General features: G+C 39.7%; 1 protein-coding gene across 1 annotated transcript in view; it reads left to right on the top strand.

The window, feature by feature from the left end:
- Positions 1-23402: 23402 nt before the first annotated feature.
- The window catches only part of MYO7A (myosin VIIA), a 290371-nt gene continuing 290197 nt past the window's right edge, over positions 23403-23576 (top strand). The window contains exon 1 of the mRNA XM_053705599.1: positions 23403-23442. Within this exon, the coding sequence (XP_053561574.1) occupies positions 23403-23442 (40 nt within the window). The remainder of the gene's footprint in view (positions 23443-23576) is intronic.

Genomic DNA, 23576 nt, shown 5'->3' with positions numbered 1-23576 from the left:
TATATATCCTGTATTAGGCTACAATGTGTGATTTTGTAAAATTTTGGGATGGTGGTGTGCCACAGGATTTTTTAATGTTAAAAAGTGTGCCACGGCAAAAAAAAGGTTGCAGATCACTGCTTTAGATCATCAGACCTTGAGTTTACTACGCCAATAAGAGGGTTGCCACAGGAAGAGTGATCTTCTCTTCGGGGACTCTTGGTTGATATATAGAGGCCCATTTATCAAGCTCTGTATGGAGCTTGTGGGCCCGTGTTTCTGGCGAGTCTTCAGTCTCGCCAGAAACAGCAGTTATGAAGCAGCGGTCTAATGAATACGATCGGGTTGATTGACACCCCCCTGCTAGTGGCCGATTGGCCGCAAGTCTGCAGGGGGCAGCGTTGCACCAGCAGCTCTTGTGAACTGATGGTGCAATGCTGAATACGGACAGCGTATTGCTCTCCGCATTCAGCGAGGTCTTGCAGACCTGATCCGCACTGTCTGATCAGGTCCACAAGACCTTTGATAATTCGGTCTCATAAGCTGTGACGTTGAATCTTTATATATTCGCTGTTAATTTATTATGCAAACTGATTGTGTTAAATATTGAAGCTACTTTATGGTTCCAAGTGAATAAAAAAATGAGGTATTTAAGGTTTTTATGCTGACTCCCATCTTTGCCTGTTATTCACTTGTTAATGTTTAGATTTTTTGTAGGAATAACTGAGTGCTAGATAGAGTAGCCTGGAGCCTCAGTGGCTTTCTTTCTCTTTTTTTTTTCTTTTATAATTGGTGTATGTATTACTCTCAGGCACTTATCCCCTGACAATATACAGGGGATTGTATGGTTATCATTTCATATATATATATTCACCACCAACAGTTAACATATAAAATTATAGCCATACATACATACATATATATATATATATAGATATCAAAATAACAAGAGTATTGCGATGAGCAATGATACTTTTTTATTGGACTAACTATACATTTATAAGTTGACAAGCTTTCGGGAGAGCTCCTTCCTTTATCAAGTCTAAAGCAATACTGACCAATTCAATGGAATTTACAGATTATATCTTAAAACACAGAATAGCTAAGAAGTCAGAAAGTGCAGGGAGAGGAGGAGGTGTCGTAAAAATCATGAGGGGGGCTTAGGTAACAGGCAGACAGTGTCCAGTGTAGGCGAACAGACAGGGGAAATATATAGCTTGAGATTTAACACAAATTTACTTTTGAGTTTGAACCTTCGCTTCTGTTGAGATTAATCACTCACTTCTCTTGAGATTAAGCACTTGGTTCTCTTGAGATTTAACCCTCGCTTTTGTTGAGATTGAACACTTGTTTCTGTGTTGTTGCTACAAATGGCTGGAGAGTGAATAGGGTTATTTGGGAAAAAACACAACATCATTTAGGAACTTAGGGTCCTATTCTGTAAAGCTCTCTGAGCTTGTGATATTCTATAAGAAATCTCCAGTATTATAAAGTCCCAGCTGTAATTTTCTAAAGGCTGTGTTTACTTTCAAAACAGTGCGTCTCACAAAGGGGTGTGCTCCCTGCATTTAAAGGGACAGTAAAATCTAAAGTAAACCTTCATGATTCAGATAGAACACTGGTTTTCAAACCTGTCCTCAGACCTCCCTAACAGTCCACATTTTGAGGATATCTGAACTGGAGCACAGGTGAAATTATCAGCTGATTAGTAAACGGTTATTTCACCTGCTCTCATACAAAGAAATCCTGAAAACCTGGCCTGTTGGGGAGGCCTGAGGACAGGTAGAAAAAACAGTGAGATAGAGCATGCAATTTTAAATTACTTTCCAATTTACTTCTGTTAATAAATGTACTTTGCTCTTTTGTTATCCTTTGTTAAAGAGTAAACCTATGAAAACTGATAAGATCTTAAAGGGATACTAAACCCAAAAAAATGATTTTGTTATTCAGACAGAGCATATACTTTTAAGGAGTTTCCAATTTACTTGTATTATCAAATTTGCTTCATTGTCATTGTATTCTTTGTTAAAGAGAACTTAGGTAGGTATCTGGAGCTATACATTGCAGGAAATAGAGCTTCTATCAGCCATGCAAACAGTTAACATTCTTGCAAAACCGCTGCCGTATAGTTCTCCAGACATGTGCACACTCATGAGCTTGCATCCCCACTTTTCAACAAAAGATACCAGGTGAATTAAGAAAATGTGATAATAGAAGTAAATTAAAAAGTTGTTTAAAATTGTATGTTCTATCTTAATCAAGAAAGATTTTAGTCGCTCTCATCCTATTGGCTGATTTGAACAGCCAATAGGATTTGAGTAGCTCTCATCCTATTGGCTGACTTGAATTTGAAGAATCAAATCAGCCAATAGGAATTCAAGGGACGCCATTTTTAATCGTGCACCTTGAATTCACTATTCAGTGTACAGCGGCAATCGTACGAAGAGGATCCTCCACGCTCCATGGCTCTGCAGTCGACGGTCTTCAGTCCCATGGTAACCGGTCTTCAGTTCCAGGGTCGCCGGTCTTCAGCTCTGCGGTCATCGGTCTTCAGTTCCTGGAAGAAGAAACAAGAGGTCGCCGCTTGGAAGAAGACTTCCCCGCATGGGACAGGACCTTTTCGGCCAGACTTCAGGAACAGTGAGTACCAACCTGGGAGTAAGATTTAGGGTTTTTTTACATTTTTTTTTTTAATTTAGATTAGGGTGGGCAATGCATAAAAGAGCTAAATGCCCTTTTAAGGGCAATGCCCAAACAAATTCCCTTTTCAAGGCAATGGTTAGTTTAAGTTTTTTAGTGTTAGGTTTATTATTTGGGGGGTTTGGTGGGTGTGGGGTTTTACTGTTAGGGGGGACTTTGTGTATTTTGAATGTAAAAGAGTTGTTTATTTTGGGGCAATGCCCTGCAAAAAGCCATTTTAAGAGCTACTGGTAGTTTATTCTTAGATTAGGGGGTGTTTTTATTTTGGGGGGCTTTTTTATTTTTATAGGGATTAGGTATAATTTTTTAAAATTTGATAATTTTGTTTTTTATTTTCTGTAATCTTAGATTTTTTTTATTTTCTGTAATTGTAGCTTAAAGGGACAGTCTACACCAGAATTTTAATTTTGACTAGACTGTCCCTTGTTTTTTTTTTTAAAGTAATGTTAGGTTTTTTTATTTTAATAGTTAGTAACTTTAGTATTTTGTAATTTAGGTAATTTGGGTTTATTTAGGGGGTGTTAGGTTAGAGGGTGTTAGGTTAGGGGGCTTAGTAATGTAATTATTTAGTTGTGCTGTGGGCTTTGGCGGTTTAGGGGTTAATACTTTAATAGGTAGTTTGCCTTGTGGGTTAATGGCGGATTAGGGGTTAATAGTTTTATTAGGTAGTTTGCGATGTTGGGGTTGGCGGATTTAGGGGTTAATACTTTATTTTTAGTTGTGGTGTGGGTTTGATGGCGGATATAGGGGTTAATAGTTTAATTATTACTTGCGGTTTGATGGCGGATATAGGGGTTAATACACCTTATTAGTTATTGCGGTGGGGGATTGAGGTTGACAGGTAGCTATATATTGCACATGCGTTAGGTGTTAGTTTATTTTTGCATGCAGTTTCGGGAGTTACGGTGCTCCCATACTCAGCTGCCTTTGTGTGGCGAGGTGAAAATGGAGTAAGATTTCTCCATTTTCGCCACATAAGTCCTTACGCTGAATATTGGATACCGATTTGCGATGCGATCCCATGTTAGCTTATGGGAGTAAAAATTGCGGGCTACAGGTGAAATATACATGCTGCATTTCTATGTGGCGCTGTAAATTGGATACCAAAACCGCATAAATGTAATGGGGCCCCCAGTGAGAAGCTTAGTAGTGTATATAGCAGCTGCTTATAGTCTTATGAATATGTTAATGTTATAGTATGGTACTTAAAGTGAATGTAAATTTTTCCTGTTTATATTATATAGTTTTGTAGAGAATCATCCGATTAAGCATACCGCCACAATCCGTTTTTAATAAAATGTATTATTTAGTTTTTATTTTATATAACAAATAACGATCATTCACTTACCCGCTCCTCCCACTCACTGTTTGCTAATTCTCCCCCATATTACGTAAACAGCGGTCCCACCCGCTGTTTACGTATCGGCACTGTGCGTCCCGTGTAGTTTTTCAATTGCGCATGCGTTACTCCTGTTTCCGCATTTTAACAGCATAGTATTCATTGAATGAGTCTAACTCTATTCAATGAAAACTATCGTAGAGAGTGGTGAAGGACAGGATCTATTAAAAGTATAACCTTTAATCCCGCAATCTCTAAAGAATATAATATCGAGTGTAAGTTAATTTTTTAAGCTGCAATCTCATTTACTTTAAGCAAAATATCACAATGTACCGATATACGGAGCCCTTTCAGATCCACTAATCCAAGCGGCACAATACAGAGGAAATGACAGGACTCCGTATAACATTCTATTGCGACGCCGTGTTTAGATATATAGCGCATGCGCGAAATGTGCACGAGCTTACAATACATTAGCTCTACACCACAAACGAACACATGCGCAATGATGACGTATTACGTCACGGTAAGGGGGTGGGTCCCCCTGTGGTTAGAGCCGTTATTGGCTATCAAGACGTCGATCAAAAAATAGAGGAACGGAGCGCGAATGCCGGGAGGAGGATGATTTTAGCGAAAACTAGGATAAAATACTGAAAATAAAGGTAACGAATAAAAAAGTTAAAATTTGATGAATGAAACTCAAATTTTTTCTTGACAAATGTTACACAGGTGTTTAGACAAGAGGCTGACTTTACAATCACTTTAATGATGTAGTAGTTGACCTATGCAATCACTATATTAAATCTTTTAGTTGATAATGTTATAAAAATTTGAAATCTTCTGAGTTTGTCAAGGATAAAACATAATGTTGAATCCTGTACAGTGTACACTATGGACTAGATTATGAGTGGAGAGCAAATTTCACGCTTGCGAAAGCGCTATTTTGCGCTCCACTCATAATCTGGCCCATAGTGTATAGCATTCAATATTATGTTTAATCTTTGACAAAGTTAGAAGGTTTTTAATTTTCATAACATTAGCAACTAAAAGATTTAATATAGCAATTGCATAGATCTAGGAATACACCAATTGTGCACTGGTATTAGAGGTGAGGGGCAATCCGAACACAACCTTGCATTCGCATTGCAGGAAAGCTTTACGTTCACAAAAGCACACTTCCATAAGCTCCAGTGGGAGCCTCGTTCTCATGCCGTGAGACACGGCAGAGAACCTAGCACAGTGAAGGGGTAAATCGAGCCTCGATGAGCAGCAAAGTTTAAAAATATATGTATATAAGCATATACAGTATCTCACAAAAGTGAGTACACCTCTCACATTTTTGTAAATATTTTATTATATCTTTTCATGTGACAACACTGAAGAAATGACACTTTGCTACAATGTAAAGTAGTGAGCGTACAGCCTGTATAACAGTGTAAATTTGCTGTCCCCTCAAAATAACTCAACACACAGCCATTAATGTCTAAACCGTTGGCAACAAAAAAGAGTACACCCCAAGAGGAAGTGTCCAAATTGGGCCCAATTAGCCATTTTCCCTCCCCGGTGTCATGTGACTTGTTAGTGTTAAAAGGTCTCAGGTGTGAATGGGGAGCAAGTATGTTAAATTTGGTGTTATCGCTCTCACACTCTCTCATACTGGTCAATGGAAGTTCAACATGGCACCTCATGGCAAAGAACTCTCTGAGGATCTGAAAAAAAAAATTGTTTCTCTACATAAAGATGGCCTAGGCTGTAAGAAGATTGCCAAGACCCTGAAACTGAGCTGCAGCACGGTGGGCAAGACCATACAGTGGTTTCACAGGACAGGTTCCACTTAGAACAGGCCTCGCTATGGTCGACCAAAGAAGTTGGGTGCTCAGTGTCATATCCAGAATTTGTCTTTGGGAAATAGACTTATGAGTGCTGCCAGCATTGCTGAAGAGGTTGAAGGGGTGGGGGGTCAGTCTGTCAGTGCTCAGACCATACACCGCACACTGCATCAAATTGGTCTGCATGGCTGTCATCCCAGAAGGAAGCCTCTTCTAAAGATGATGCACAAGAAAGCCCACAAATAGTTTGCTGAAAACAAGCAGACTAACCATGGAACCATGTCCTGTGGTCCGATAAAACCAAGATAAACTTATTTGGTTCAGATGGTGTCAAGCATGTGTGGCGGCAACCAGGTGAGGAGTGCAAAGACAAGTGTGTCTTGTCTACAGTCAAGCATGGTGGTGGGAGTGTCATAGTCTGGGCTTGCATGAGCGCTGCCGGCACTGGGGGGCTACAGTTCATTGAGGGAACCATGAATGCCAACATGTACTGTGACATACTGAAGCAGAGCATGATCCCCTTCCTTTGGAGACTGGGCTGCAGGGCAGTATTCCAACATAACGACCCCAAACACACCTTCAAGATGACCTCTGCCTTGCTAAAGAAGCAGAGGGTAAAGGTGATGGACTGGCCAAGCATGTCTTGAGACCTAAACCCTATTGAGCATCTGTGGGGCATCCTCAAACGGAAGGTGGGATAGCGCAAGGTCTCTAACATCCACCAGCTCCGTGATGTCATCATGGAGGAGTGAAAGAGGACTCCAGTGGCAACCTGTGAAGCTCTGGTAAACTCCATGCCCAAGAGAGTTAAGGCAGTGCTGGAAAATAATGGTGGCCACACAAAATTTTGACACTTTGGGCCCAATTTGGACATTTCCACTTAGGGGAGTACTCACTTTTGTTGCCAATGGTTTAGACATTAATGGCTGTGTGTTGAGGGGACAGCAAATTTACACTGTTATACAGTATAGTCCCCATAGACCACAATGTAAAGTTCTGTTTTTTTTCTAACATGCAGTTTTTTTTTAAATAAAATAAAGATGCTACAATTAATTTTTATACAAAAAGAACCTCACACTTTATTTTGGGGGCAATTGGGGGAAAATTTTTAAATTAATCAAAGGTCTGACCGTTGGTTAATTTTCGGAGGATTAATTGCTACCGTGAGCTTGTGGTAGTATTAACCAGCCACTTGTAATGGCTGATTATTTATCGTGCACCTGTTTACGGGCACGTGATAAATAAGCGCTCCACTTGTAATCTAGCCCTATATCTATAAGAAACAAAAAGGGGACAGGCGTAACCGCGACTCACAGCATCAGTTTATTAAACACACACTTAGGACAAACACAATTGCACTTACAAGATAACAATGAAAAAGTCGCCTTAAAACTCCAACCCCTCCTGGTTTTTATAGTGATCTCTAATAATATTCATATCACAGAAAACTGAGCCACAGAGTTTGAACATGTTATTTTTCATATATTTGTATCATTTGTTAAATGTATCTATTACTATTAGTAGTTGCGATATATATAATATATATTATGCCGGTTAAACTGAGACTGTCAATCAAGGCATGGGACGGGATTCCATAGAACCTGGCAAATTTAAACCCCCTTTTGGTATCACACAGTTTCATCCAAACATCGCCTGTTGAAAAAGTCTGCGCCTGTGTATTAAAGGAAGGATTTTGGAACTTATGTTTTAAACTCACCCTCACCCTTTTAAGGGCTATTGGTAGTTTAGTTTATGCTAGAGGTTTTTTTTTTTTTTTTGGGGGGGGATTTTTTATTTTGATAGGGCTATTAGATTAGGTGTAATTAGTTTAAATATCTGATAATTATTTTTTTTTGTGTGTAAATTAGTGTTTTTTTTGTTTGTTATTTAGGTAATTGTATTTAATTTATGTAATTTATTTAATTGTGTAATGTTAGGTGTTAGTGTAACTCAGGTTAGGTTTTATTTTACAGGTAAATTAGTATTTATTTTAGCTAGGTAGCTAGTAAATAGTTAATAACTATTTAATAACTATTCTACCTAGTTAAAATAAATACAAACTTGCCTGTAAAATAAAAATAAACCCTAAGATAGTTACAATGTAACTATTAGTTATATTGTAGCTAGCTTAGGGTTTATTTTATAGGTAAGTATTTAGTTTTACATAGCAATTATTTAGGTAATGATAGTAATTTTTATTTAGATTTATTTTAATTATATTTAAGTTAGGGGGTGTTAGGGTTAGAGTTAGGTTTAGGGGTTAATAAATTTAGCATAGTGGCGGCGACGTTGGGGGTGGCAGATTAAGGGTTAATAAATGTTTGTAGGTGGCGGCGATGTTAGAGGTGGCAAATTAAGGGTTAATAATATTTAACTAATGTTTGATGCGGGAATGCAGCGTTTTAGGCGTTAATATGTTTATTATAGTGGCGGCGACGTTGAGGGCCGCAGATTAGGGGTTAATAAGTGTAGGTAGGTTGCGCCGACATTGGGGGCAGGAGATTAGGGGTTAATAAATATAATGTAGGTGTCGGCGATGTTGGGGGCAGCAGATTAGGGGTTAATAAGTATAATATAGGTGTCGGCGATGTCCGGAGCGGCAGATTAGGGGTTAATAAATATAATGTAGGTGTCAGCGATGTCAGGGGCGGCAGATTAGGGGTTAATAAGTGTAAGATTAGGGGTTCATGTTAAGGTGTTAGGTGTAAACATAAATTTAGTTTCCCCATAGGAATCAATGGGGTTGCGTTACGTAGCTTTACGCTGCTTTTTTGCAGATGTTAGGCTTTTTTCAGCCGGCTTTCCACATTGATGTCTATGGGGAAATCGTGCACGAGCACGTATAACCAGCTCACCACTGACTTAAGCAGCGCTGGTATTGGAGTGCGGTATGGAACACAATTTTGCTCTACGCTCACTTCTTGCCTGATAACGCCGGGTTTAGGAAAACCTGTAATACCAGCGCTGTAGGTAAGTGAGCGGTGACAATAACGTGCAAGTTAGCACTGCACCCCTCATAACGCAAAACTCGTAATCTAGCCGATTATTTGTTGGTATGAATTTTTATATTTATTGTCATTACAGAACGTATATTTTATCATTATTTCTATTTTTAAAATCTAGTCTGGCATTTAGAAACGCTGCTTAAATTGGTGTGTTGTTCTAGCCCTATAGCTGCATAACTCTTACCATGTATGTCTGATTTTTCAAAGGCTGCTTGCATTGTCAAATGCCTCAATAAAATAATTAAAAAAAACTCTGTATGTATTATTTCTTTCTAATGACACGGTGAGTTCACGGATCATCTTAATTACTGATGGGAATATCACTCCTGACCAGCAGGAGTAGGCAAAGGGCACCACAGCAAAAGCTCTTTGCTTGTATCAGTTGCAAGGAGGGGTAAAGTTAGGTGTCTGATTCTTCAATCAAGAGTTTGTTATTTTTTAAGCAGAGTAAGTCTGCTCAGGTTTTCTTTGGGGTTTAGCCGTAGTCCATGTCAGTCTCTTCAGTACAGCAAGTGGTGACTTTTAAGCATTTGGGAACTTGTGGGGTATAATCCCCACTGGGCTTCCAAAGTAATGTCATGCTGCCCTTGGTTGAAAGTTTGACTAAGTTTACTCAGCCTTTTCTTTTTTTCCCACAGGTCCATGTGAGGTAGGAAGCCCCTCTCATACCAAGTGAGCTGTCCTGCTGCCGGACAGATTTTTGAGGTAAGTGCCTATTTCTTTCCCTGTTTTGATATAGGAGAATTTGGCACTTTGACAGTTAATTCTGTCTAAATATACAATCAGCCTTCTAGGTTAACGGTTTATTGTATGGCAGTTTTGCAGGCATTGGGGATGTTTGGCTCAGTTTATTATGTTTTCACTTTGGTGTACATGTTTTTTGTTTGTGTATTAATGGCTACCGGGTGGTTTTTAAGCCACGCCCACAATAGGCGGGGTTATCTGAGATAGCAAGGGCGTTTTTGGCGCCCTTTTAGGTGTTTCCTGTTGTTCCTGGATGTTGCAGCTCTGTTGCATAGCTCCTCAGAGGTGGTTCCGCATTCTCTCCGGTGCGGCTGTAGGGGGGTCCGTATCATTTTCTGACTTTGTTTCCGCCAGCAAGGAGGTCATGTAGGCATCTCAGCAGAGCTTGCTGAGGTGTAGAGGTTGCCTGTTGTTTTTTTTGCTGTTGCTCTGTTTACATTAAAGTTTCTGAGGCCTATTTATCAAAGGTCTGTCCGACCTGATCTGACAGTGCGGATCAGGTCCGACAGACCTCGCTGAATGCGGAGAGCAATACGCTCTCTGTATTCAGCATTGCACCAGCTGCTGGTGCAACGCCGCCCCCTGCAGATTCGTGGTCAATCAGCCGTGAGCAGGAGGGTGTTAATCAACCTGATCGTACTCGATCGGGTTGAATTGTTGTGATCTCTGTCTGCCTGCTCAGAGCAGGCTCGCCAGAAACACGGGCCCTCAAGCTCCATTCAGAGCTTGATAAGTGGGTCTCTCTGTCTGAATTTCAGGGACTATAACGTTTGTGTCTCTTTTTGCATTCATTTTGTGAAAAATTGTTGCTGCAAGATTTATTGTGCAGTTTATTTAAGCATTTTCTAGTTTAAAAAAAAGTCTGTTTAAAATTTAAAGGGTCAGTAATGTTTTTTAAAAATTCTGATTTGAATAAGATGGACCAAGAGGCCCTGCAAGCTGCTGCTTGTTCTCTATGTTTAAATACTAATGTTGAGCCTCCTATCCCTTTTTGTTCCTCTTGTATTGAGAGAACATTACATTACAACTTTACAAGGATAGACTTTTTGATTCTAAACCTTCACTGTCTAGGGCGGATGTTGTTCAGGAGTCTCCTGTTCAGGCTAATCCGCAGCTTTCTACTCATACGTCCCAATCTTCTGCAGTGCCCTGTGTTTCGTCTCAGGTTGTTTTTTCCTTGCAGGATATGGCTATCCATATATCCTCTGCAGTATCTGAGGCTTTGTCTGCTTTTCCTATGTTACAGGGTAAGAGCAAGAGGAAGTATAAGGTTTCTGATTCTGTTGCAATTGTGTCTAGTGTTTCTTCTCATAAGTCTGAGGAGGAAGATACTTCAGTAGCATCTGAGGGTGAGATCTCGGATTCTGTAAATCCTTCTTCTGAACCTTAGGTTTTTTCCTTTAGGTTTAAGCTGGACGATCTCCGTTAGTTACTCAAGGAGGTTTTGGCTACCTTGGATGACTATGAGGCATCAGTCATGGTTATTCCTAAGAAATCTAGTAAACTTAATAAGTTTTCTTTCATGTAATTAGCAAGAGTCCATGAGCTAGTGACGTATGGGATATACATTCCTACCAGGAGGGGCAAAGTTTCCCAAACCTCAAAATGCCTATAAATACACCCCTCACCACACCCACAATTCAGTTTTACAAACTTTGCCTCCTATGGAGGTGGTGAAGTAAGTTTGTGCTAGATTCTACGTTGATATGCGCTCCGCAGCAAGTTGGAGCCCGGTTTTCCTCTCAGCGTGCAGTGAATGTCAGAGGGATGTGAGGAGAGTATTGCCTATTTGAATGCAGTGATCTCCTTCTAAGGGGTCTATTTCATAGGTTCTCTGTTATCGGTCGTAGAGATTCATCTCTTACCTCCCTTTTCAGATCGACGATATACTCTTATATATACCATTACCTCTGCTGATTCTCGTTTCAGTACTGGTTTGGCTATCTGCTATATGTAGATGAGTGTCCTGGGGTAAGTAAGTCTTATTTTCTGTGACACTCCTAGCTATGGTTGGGCACTTTGTTTATAAAGTTCTAAATATATGTATTCAAACATTTATTTGCCTTGACTCAGAATGTTCAACTTTCCTTATTTTCAGACAGTCAGTTTCATATTTGGGATAATGCATTTTAATTTAACATTTTTCTTACCTTAAAATTTGACTTTTTCCCTGTGGGCTGTTAGGCTCGCGGGGGCTGAAAATGCTTCATTTTATTGCGTCATTCTTGGCGCGGACTAAATTCTATTTCCGTTTCCGGCGTCATACGTGTCGCCGGAAGTTGCGTCATTTTTTTGACGTTATTTTGCGCCAAAAATGTCGGCGTTCCGGATGTGGCGTCATTTTTGGCGCCAAAAAGCATTTAGGCGCCAAATAATGTGGGCGTCTTATTTGGCGCGAAAAAATATGGGCGTCACTTTTGTCTCCACATTATTTAAGTCTCATTTTTTATTGCTTCTGGTTGCTAGAAGCTTGTTCTTTGGCATTTTTTCCCATTCCTGAAACTGTCATTTAAGGAATTTGATCAATTTTGCTTTATATATATGTTGTTTTTTCTCTTACATATTGCAAGATGTCTCACGTTGCATCTGAGTCAGAAGATACTACAGGAAAATCGCTGTCAAGTGCTGAATCTACCAAAGCTAAGTGTATCTGCTGTAAACTTTTGGTAGCTATTCCTCCAGCTGTTGTTTGTATTGATTGTCATGACAAACTTGTTAAAGCAGATAATATTTCCTTTAGTAAAGTACCATTGCCTGTTGCAGTTCCTTCAACATCTAAGGTGCAGAATGTTCCTGATAATATAAGAGATTTTGTTTCTGAATCCATAAAGAAGGCTATGTCTGTTATTTCTCCTTCTAGTAAACGTAAAAAATCTTTTAAAACTTCTCTCCCTACAGATGAATTTTTAAATGAACATCATCATTCTGATTCTGATGATTCCTCTGGTTCAGAGGATTCTGTCTCAGAGGTTGATGCTGATAAATCTTCATATTTATTTAAAATGGAATTTATTCGTTCTTTACTTAAAGAAGTACTAATTGCTTTAGAAATAGAGGATTCTGGTCCTCTTGATACTAATTCTAAACGTTTAGATAAGGTATTTAAAGCTCCTGTGGTTATTCCAGAAGTTTTTCCTGTTCCTAATGCTATTTCTGCAGTAATTTCCAAAGAATGGGATAATTTGGGTAATTCATTTACTCCTTCTAAACGTTTTAAGCAATTATATCCTGTGCCGTCTGACAGATTAGAATTTTGGGACAAGATCCCTAAAGTTGATGGGGCTATTTCTACCCTTGCTAAACGTACTACTATTCCTACGTCAGATGGTACTTCGTTTAAGGATCCTCTAGATAGGAAAATTGAGTCCTTTCTAAGAAAAGCTTATCTGTGTTCAGGTAATCTTCTTAGACCTGCTATATCTTTGGCTGATGTTGCTGCAGCTTCAACTTTTTGGTTGGAAACTTTAGCGCAACAAGTAACACATCGTGATTCTCATGATATTATTATTCTTCTTCAGCATGCTAATAATTTTATCTGTGATGCCATTTTTGATATTATCAGAGTTGATGTCAGGTTTATGTCTCTAGCTATTTTAGCTAGAAGAGCTTTATGGCTTAAAACTTGGAATGCTGATATGGCTTCTAAATCAACTTTACTTTCCATTTCTTTCCAGGGTAACAAATTATTTGGTTCTCAGTTGGATTCCATTATTTCAACTGTTACTGGTGGGAAAGGAACTTTTTTACCACAGGATAAAAAATCTAAAGGTAAAAACAGGGCTAATAATCGTTTTCGTTCCTTTCGTTTCAACAAAGAACAAAAGCCTGATCCTTCATCCTCAGGAGCAGTTTCAGTTTGGAGACCATCTCCAGTCTGGAATAAATCCAAGCCAGCTAGAAAGGCAAAGCCTGCTTCTAAGTCCACATGAAGGTGCGGCCCTCATTCCAGCTCAGCTGGTAGGGGGCAGGTTACGTTTTTTCAAGGAAATTTGGATCAATTCTGTTCACAATCTTTGGATTCAGAGCATTGTTTCAGAAGGATACAGAATTGGTTTCAAGTTGAGACCTCCTGCAAAGAGATTTTTTCTTTCCCGTGTCCCAGTAAATCCAGTAAAAGCTCAAGCATTTCTGAAATGTGTTTCAGATCTAGAGTTGACTGGAGTAATTATGCCAGTTCCAGTTCCGGAACAGGGGATGGGGTTTTATTCAAATCTCTTCATTGTACCAAAGAAGGAGAATTCTTTCAGACCAGTTCTGGATCTAAAAATATTGAATCGTTATGTAAGGATACCAACGTTCAAGATGGTAACTGTAAGGACTATCTTACCTTTTGTTCAGCAAGGGAATTATATGTCCACAATAGATTTACAGGATGCATATCTGCATATTCCGATTCATCCAGATTATTATCAGTTCCTGAGATTCTCGTTTCTGGACAAGAATTACCAGTTTGTGGCTCTGCCATTTGGCCTAGCTACAGCTCCAAGAATTTTTACAAAGGTTCTCGGTGCCCTGCTGTCTGTAATCAGAGAACAGGGTATTGTGGTATTTCCTTATTTGGACGATATCTTGGTACTTGCTCAGTCTTTACATTTAGCAGAATCTCATACGAATCGACTTGTGTTGTTTCTTCAAGATCATGGTTGGAGGATCAATTTACCAAAAAGTTCTTTGATTCCTCAGACAAGGGTAACCTTTCTGGGTTTCCAGATGGATTCAGTCTCCATGACTCTGTCTTTAACAGACAAGAGACGTCTAAAGTTGATTACAGCTTGTCGAAACCTTCAGTCACAATCATTCCCTTCGGTAGCCTTATGCATGGAAATTCTAGGTCTTATGACTGCTGCATCGGACACGATCCCCTTTGCTCGTTTTCACATGCGACCTCTTCAGCTCTGTATGCTGAAGCAATGGTGCAAGGATTACACGAAGATATCTCAATTAATATCTTTAAAACCGATTGTTCGACACTCTCTAACATGGTGGACAGATCACCATCGTTTAATTCAGGGGGCTTCTTTTGTGCTTCCGACCTGGACTGTAATTTCAACAGATGCAAGTCTCACAGGTTGGGGAGCTGTGTGGGGATCTCTGACGGCACAAGGAGTTTGGGAATCTCAGGAGGTGAGATTACCGATCAATATTTTGGAACTCCATGCAATTTTCAGAGCTCTTCAGTTTTGGCCTCTTCTGAAGAGAGAATCGTTCATTTGTTTTCAGACAGACAATGTCACAACTGTGGCATACATCAATCATCAAGGAGGGACTCACAGTCCTCTGGCTATGAAAGAAGTATCTCGAATTTTGGTTTGGGCGGAATCCAGCTCCTGTCTAATCTCTGCGGTTCATATCCCAGGTGTAGACAATTGGAAAGCGGATTATCTCAGTCGCCAAACGTTGCATCCGGGCGAATGGTCTCTTCACCCAGAGGTATTTCTTCAGATTGTTCAAATGTGGGAACTTCCAGAAATAGATCTGATGGCGTCCCATCTAAACAAGAAACTTCCCAGGTATCTGTCCAGATCCCGGGATCCTCAGGCGGAGGCAGTGGATGCATTATCACTTCCTTGGAAGTATCATCCTGCCTATATCTTTCCGCCTCTAGTTCTTCTTCCAAGAGTAATCTCCAAGATTCTGAAGGAATGCTCGTTTGTTCTGCTGGTAGCTCCGGCATGGCCTCACAGGTTTTGGTATGCGGATCTTGTCCGGATGGCCTCTTGCCAACCGTGGACTCTTCCGTTAAGACCAGACCTTCTGTCACAAGGTCCTTTTTTCCATCAGGATCTGAAATCCTTAAATTTAAAGGTATGGAGATTGAACGCTTGATTCTTGGTCAAAGAGGTTTCTCTGACTCTGTGATTAATACTATGTTACAGGCTCGTAAATCTGTATCTCGAGAGATATATTATAGAGTCTGGAAGACTTATATTTCTTGGTGTCTTTCTCATCATTTTTCCTGGCATTCTTTTAGAATACCAAGAATTTTACAGTTCCTTCAGGATGGTTTAGATAAGGGTTTGTCCGCAAGTTCTTTGAAAGGACAAATCTCTGCTCTTTCTGTTCTTTTTCACAGAAAGATTGCTATTCTTCCTGATATTCATTGTTTTGTACAAGCTTTGGTTCGTATAAAACCTGTCATTAAGTCAATTTCTCCTCCTTGGAGTTTGAATTTGGTTCTGGGAGCTCTTCAAGCTCCTCCGTTTGAACCTATGCATTCATTGGACATTAAATTACTTTCTTGGAAAGTTTTGTTCCTTTTGGCCATCTCTTCTGCCAGAAGAGTTTCTGAATTATCTGCTCTTTCTTGTGAGTCTCCTTTTCTGATTTTTCATCAGGATAAGGCAGTGTTGCGAACTTCTTTTGAATTTTTACCTAAAGTTGTGAATTCCAACAACATTAGTAGAGAAATTGTGGTTCCTTCATTATGTCCTAATCCTAAGAATTCTAAGGAGAAATCGTTGCATTCTTTGGATGTTGTTAGAGCTTTGAAATATTATGTTGAAGCTACGAAATCTTTTCGTAAGACTTCTAGTCTATTTGTTATCTTTTCCGGTTCTAGAAAAGGCCAGAAAGCATCTGCCATTTCTTTGGCATCTTGGTTGAAATCTTTAATTCATCTTGCCTATGTTGAGTCGGGTAAAACTCTGCCTCAGAGAATTACAGCTCATTCTACTAGGTCAGTTTCTACTTCCTGGGCGTTTAGGAATGAAGCTTCGGTTGACCAGATCTGCAAAGCAGCAACTTGGTCCTCTTTGCATACTTTTACTAAATTCTACCATTTTGATGTATTTTCTTCTTCTGAAGCAGTTTTTGGTAGAAAAGTACTTCAGGCAGCGGTTTCAGTTTGAATCTTCTGCTTATGTTTTTCGTTAAACTTTATTTTGGGTGTGGATTATTTTCAGCAGGAATTGGCTGTCTTTATTTTATCCCTCCCTCTCTAGTGACTCTTGTGTGGAAAGATCCACATCTTGGGTAGTCATTATCCCATACGTCACTAGCTCATGGACTCTTGCTAATTACATGAAAGAAAACATAATTTATGTAAGAACTTACCTGATAAATTCATTTCTTTCATATTAGCAAGAGTCCATGAGGCCCGCCCTTTTTTTGTGGTGGTTATGATTTTGTATAAAGCACAATTATTCCAATTCCTTATTTTATATGCTTTCGCACTTTTTTATCACCCCACTTCTTGGCTATTCGTTAAACTGAATTGTGGGTGTGGTGAGGGGTGTATTTATAGGCATTTTGAGGTTTGGGAAACTTTGCCCCTCCTGGTAGGAATGTATATCCCATACGTCACTAGCTCATGGACTCTTGCTAATATGAAAGAAATGAATTTATCAGGTAAGTTCTTACATAAATTATGTTTTTTGATGTCCCTTCCTCGGTGGAAGTTTTTCCTATACCAGATCATATTTCAGATATTATTGCACAAGAATGGGAGAAGCCTGGGATTCCTTTTTCCACTTCTCCAATTTTTAGGAAGATGTTTCCTATTGCTGATTCTATTAAGGAGTCTTGGCAGATGGTTCCTAAGGTGGAGGGAGCAGTTTCCACTCTGACCAAGAGGACCACTATTCCTATTGAGGACAGCTGTTCCTTTAAAGAGCCTATGGATAAGAGGTTGCAAGCTTTGCTTAAAAGGATTTATGTTCATCAGGGGTATCAATGGCAACCAGCTGCATGTATTGCTACGGTTACTAGTGCGGCGGCATATTGGTTTGATGCATTGTTGATGCATTGCCTGATTCTATTCAGCAAGATACTCCTCTTGAAGAAATTCAAGATAGAATCAAGGCTTTGAAGCTGGCTAATTCCTTTATTGCAGATGCTTCCCTACTGGTCATCAAGTTGGGAGTTAAAACTTCTGGTTTTGCCATTTTAGCTCGCAGAGCTTTATGGTTAAAATCCTGGTCTGTGGATGTGTCCTCTAAGTCTAAGCTTTTGTCTATTCCTTACAAGGGGACAGGTTTGGCTGAGATTATTTCTGATATTACGGGAGGGAAGGGGCATTCTTTTCCCCAGGATAAAAGAAAGGGTTGGCAAAGTAATTTTTTTTTTTTTTGTAACTTCTCTGGTAAATCTTCCTCTTCTTCCTCCAAGCAGGAACAGCCCAAGCAATCTTGGAAGTTAAAACAGTCTTGTAATAAGGGGAAGCAGTCCAGGAAGCCTGTTGCTGACTCAAAATCAGCATGAAGGGTCTGCCTCCCACAAGATCCATTTCTTCGCTCAAGCTTGGGTTCGAGATGTTCAGGATCCCTGGGTGGTAGATATCGTGTCCCAGGGTTACAAATTGGAGTTCAAGATTTTTCCTCCCAGAGGCAGGTTTCTTCTCTTCAGGTTATCTGTAAACCAGATAAAATGGAGGCGTTCTTACCTTGTGTTCAGAATCTTTCCGACATGGGTGTGATAGTTCCTGTTCCGGTTCAGGAACAAGGTCTGGGTTTTTATTACAAACTCTTATTTTAGATCTCAAGAATGTAAACAAGTTTCTCAGGGCTCCATCTTTCAAGACGGAAACTATTCGTTCCATTCTTCCTTTGGTTCAGGAGGGTCAGTTCATGACCACGGTGGATCTAAAGGATGCGTATCTGCATATTCCCATTAACAGGGATCATCACAGGTTCCTAAGATTTGCATTTCTAGACAAACATTTCAGTTTGTAGCTCTTCCTTTTGGTCTGGCAACAGCTCCCAGAATTTTTTCAAAGGTCCTGGGAGCATTGTTGGCGGTGCTTTGATTGAGAGGTGTTGCAGTGGCTCCTTATCTGGACGACATTCTAGTTCAAGCTCCATCTTTTCAACTAGCAAACTCGCACATGGAGTTGTTGTTGTCGTTTCTGCGCTCCCACGGAAAAAAGTTCCTTAATTCCGGCTACAAGAGTGGTATTTTTGGGACTATTATAGATTCTCTAGAGATGAAAATTTCTCTGACAGAAGCAAGAAAGTCAAAGGTTTTCAATACGTGTCTTGCTCTTCAGTCCCTTCCTCGGCCATCAGTGGCTCAGTGCATGGAGGTTATTGGTCTGATGGTTTCAGTCATGGACATCATTCCATTTGCTCGGTTCCATCTCAGACCTCTGCAGTTATGCTTGCTCAGGCAGTGGAAAGGGGATTATGCAGATCTATCTCCAAAGATTGTTCTAGATCAGATGTCCAGTGATTCTTTTCCATGGTGGTTGTCTCAGGATCTTCTCTCTCAGGGAACTTGCTTTCGCAGGCCTTCCTGGGTGATTGTAACCACGGATGCCAGTTTGCTGGTCTGGGGTGCTGTCTGGGGTTCATTAAGGGCTAAGGGTCTATGGACTCGGTAGGAGTCGGATCTTCCAATAAATGTTTTGAATCTGAGAGCAATTTTCAATGCTCTTCTAGCCTGGCCTAAGCTAGCTTCAACCCAGTTTCTCAGGTTTCAGTCGGACAACATCAATCATCAGGGAGGAACTCATAGTTCCTTGGTCATGACAGAGATAGCCAAGATTATTCAGTGGGCAGAGATTCACAACTGTTGTCTGCCTGCTATCCATATTCCGGGGGTGGAAAATTGGGAAGCGGATTTTCTGAGCAGACAGACTTTTCATCCGGGGGAGGGGGAAATTCATCCAAAGATATTTTCCAGCTTGATTCTCAGTTGGGGGCAGCCAGAGTTGGATCTCATGGCATCTCATCAGAATGTCAAGCTCCCGAGGTACAGGTCGAGGCTAAAGGATCCTCAGGCTGTTCTGATAGATGCTCTGGCAGTTCCTGTGACTTTCAGTCTGGCATATGTGTTCCCTCCATTTGCTCTTCTTCCTCGGGTCATTGCTCGGATCAAACAAGAGAGGGCATCAGTGATTCTCATTGCTCTGGCATGGCCTCGCAGAATCTGGTTTGCAAATCTGGTGGAGATGTCTTCCCTTCCATTAAGGAAGGACCTGCTTCTGCAGCATCCCTTCCTTCATCCAAATCTCATTTCTCTGAAGCTGACTACTTGGAGATTGAACGCATGATTCTTTCTAAGCATGGTTTTTCTGAGTCAGTCATTGAGACTATGATTCAGGCTCGTAAGCCTGTGACTAGGAAGATTTGTTATAAGATTTGGCGTAAATATTTGTATTGGTGTGAATCCAAAGGCTACTCGTGGAGTAGAGTTAGGATTCCTAGGCTTTTGTCTTTTCTCCAGGAGGGTTTGGAGAAAGGCTTATCTGCTAGTACCCTGAAGGGTCAAATTTCTGCTTTATCTATTTTATTGCACAAGTGCCTGGCGGATGTGCCAGATGTTCATTCTTTTTCTCAGGCCTTGGTTAGAATTCGGCCTGTGTTTAAGTCTACTACTCTACCTTGGAGTCTTAATTTGGTTCTTAAAGTCCTTCAACAGGCTCCGTTTGAACCTATGCATTCTTTGGATATTAAGATGTTGTCTTGGAAGGTTTTGTTTCTGGTGGCTATTTCTTCGGCTCGAAGAGTTTCGGAGCTTTCAGCCTTACAGTATAAATCATCTTTTCCTATTTATCATTCTGATAAGGTAGTTCTGCATACTGCCTTGGGTTTTCTTCCCAAGGTTGTTTCTGATAAGAATATTAATCAAGAGATTGTTGTTCCTTCTTTGTGCCCTAATCCTTCTTCTCATAAGGAGTGTTTTTTGCAAAACCTGGATGTGGTTCGTGCATTGAAATATTATTTGCAGGCGACTATGGATTTTTGCCAGTCTTCTTCTTTATTTGTTGTCTTTTCTGGGAAGCGTAAGGGTAAGAAAGCTACGGCTACTTCTCTTTCTTGTTGGTTGAGGAGTGTCATTTGCTTGGCATATGAGACTGCTCGTCAGCAGCCTCCTGAGAGAATCACGGCTCATTCCACGAGGGCTGTTTCATCTTCTTGGGCTTTCAAAAATGGAGCTTCTGTAGATCAGCTTTGCAAGGCTGCGACTTGGTCATCTTTGCATACTTTTTCCAAATTTTCTAAATGTGATAATTTTGCTTCAGCAGAGGCTTCTTTTGGGAGAAAGGTTCTTCAAGCAGTGGTGCCTTCTGTTTAGGTTAACTGTCTTGTCCCTCCCTTGTCATCTCTGTCCTCTAGCTTGGGTATTGGTTCCCAACAGTAATTAAGATGAACCGTGGACTCACCGTTTCATTAGAAAGAAAACATAATTTATTCTTACCTGATAAATGTATTTATTTCTTGACACTGTGAGTCCAAAGCCCGCCCTGTTTTTCAGACAGTTTGCTTTTCTATAAACTTCAGGCACCTATGCACCTTTGATTACTTCCGTTTTCCTTTCCCTTTGGTCGAATGACTGGGGATTGTGGGTAGGGGGAGTGGTATTTAACAGCTTTTGCTGTGGTGCTATTTGCCTCCTCCTGCTGGTTAGGAGTAATATTCCCAACAGTAATTAAGATGATCCGTGGACTCACCGTGTCAAGAAAGAAGGACATTTATCAGGTAAGAATGAATTATGTTTTTTCTTATTGTAAAATTATTTGTCCTGCCTCCTAGTGGGCTAAACAGGTACAGCCCATGGGGTGTAGCTGAGATTTTCTTGTGTTTTCTCTAAACATTTACCACTGCAAATCTTGCTATTTTTTCTCGTAAACTAAAAGATAGCAAAATTGTATCAAAATACGCTAAACACCTTTTACTCTAAAACAGGGTTTTCAAAGTCTTAGGTGGTTGGCCTCCCCCTGACCAAATTTACAAGACAGCTGTTCCTCCTCCCCATAATAGATGTTACTTTTTCTTTAAGTTTTAGTTTTAAAGGACCAGTAAATACAGTAGATTTGCACAATGAACAAATGCATGATAACAAGACAATACAATAGCACTTAGGTTGAACTTTAAATCAGCAGTAGTTTTTTTCTGACAAATTTCAAAGTTATGTCTATTTCCACTCCTCCTGTATGATGAGAATTCTTGCACATGCTCAGTAGGAGCTGGTGACTCAAAAAATCTAAATATAAAAAGACTGTGCACATTTTGTTAATGGAAATAAATTGTAAAGTTGTTTGCAATTGCTGCTCTATCTGAATCATGACAGTTTAATTTTGACTTGAGTGTCCCTTTAATTTGGGGAATTCATATCTTACCTAGTGTTTACACACAGCTCTCAAGAACTGAATCTGCTCACTATTTATCTTTGTTAACTCTCAACCAATGCAAGGAGCCTCTTAAAGTAAGCCTGGACTTCATTCTAACATAAACATATCTTGAATATCTATATGCAATGGTAAATTTCCAGCTATAAGGTTAGGGGAAAATATATCTAGTCTGCTTTTAAAATAACAGATATATATACTAACAGTGGTTGAATTTGGTACATATTACAATTAATTATATAATTTATATTATAAATATAAAAAGTCAAAAGTGCTAAGGACTATATATCAATAACATGACAAAGCCTTACACATTTATCTATAAAGTACACTTTATCAGCAATAATGGTGCAAACAGGTAATAGTGACATCAATTCAAATATCTCCCATCAATCTAGGGCTAGGTATAAATAACAAGCTTGGCACTATATTATGCAAAGCACAGTCCCAAATCACCTGATTTAATATATACAATCCAAATGATGACTCCTATTATTTCTGGGTTGCACATAAGTCAGGAGTAGTTGTAAATTTTAAAATAAATTTATATTGTCAGGAAAAAGTGAAAAGTAAACGTCTGTAGACCTCCTTCAGGCTAAGGACATAACCATAATACAAAATACCATGTGCAGGAGCTCATTGGAGTGAAGCAGTTGGTGCTGTGCACAGACCAACTAATTGCAAAATGCACAAAATTCTCACTCTGACATAAAAAGCCCTCAACTGCTCTGCTCCCCCCTATATCTCAGACCTTGTTTCCAGATACTCTCCCTCCCGTCCCCTTCGCTCTGCTCACGGCCTCCTACTCTCCTCCTCTCTTGTCACCTCATCACACTCCCGTTTACAGGACTTCTCCAGACTGGCTCCCATCTTGTGGAACTCTCTGCCTCGCTCCACAAGACTCTCTTCTAGTTTTATAAGCTTCAAGTGCTCCCTAAAGACTCTACTGTTCAGGGATGAATACAACCTACGCTAACCTTTCTTTATTCCAGTTCCTCTCCTCCATTGCTATCCCCTGAACCCCCTTAGCATGTAAGCTTAAGAGTCCAGCTGTTTGTTGATCACCTTCTCAAGAGCTGACTACAACAGTGCAACTCTTAGCAGGGCCCTCTACCCTATTTGATCCCTATAACTGGTTTTTTTTGTACTCTGCATTTGTTAATAGCGCTGCGGAATCTGTTGGCGCTCTAAAAATAACCGATAATAATAATAATAATAATAATTGCAAACCAACTAATCGATTATGAGATTCATTGACAACTATTTTAATAATCGATTATTATCAATAAAATGGGTCAATTAAGAGTGATGAAGACACACACATATATGCTGACCAACTCAGTACAGCAGGGCTGGACCATGAAATCAAACAGGCCCTGGAAGTTTTTGAAGATTGGCCCAGCCCCCTCCAATTATTTGAATAGATATATATGAATATGATTTAACTTACAATTGCACCATTCAGAAGGAAACATTATACCATGAAATATTGCTTAAAATGATATTGAAGTAAAAATAATTATATCATCCATATGAAGAAACAACATTTAGATGTGTTAATATGTGTGTGTGGGGGGGGGGGGGTTGTTGAAAAGTAAAGAAACTAATGCTGTTACAATTTATCTTTTAGCTATTACAGCAGTATCATTATACACAAAAAGGAAAGATTTTAGCAGATTCCCTAAAAAGGAGGTTAAAAGTCCAAGTTTAATTGAGAGTTTAGTACAAAAAACATACCCATGGCATTAGACAATAGATCCTACGCATTTCATGTAGGAAGTGCACAACTGCTGTATTAGTTCCAGTTTAAAGTTGATCAGCCTTTACTTCACATTTTTCTCAGACAAAGAAAAGAAACTAAGAAAAACAACATGACTGAATGCTGCTCTTTAAATTATACTATTTTAGTGCTC

Source organism: Bombina bombina, chromosome 3 (genome assembly GCF_027579735.1).
Source record: "Bombina bombina isolate aBomBom1 chromosome 3, aBomBom1.pri, whole genome shotgun sequence".
Lineage (NCBI taxonomy): Eukaryota > Metazoa > Chordata > Amphibia > Anura > Bombinatoridae > Bombina > Bombina bombina.
The sequence above is the reverse complement of the archived record's forward strand: the minus strand, read 5'-3'. Positions and strand labels throughout refer to the sequence as shown.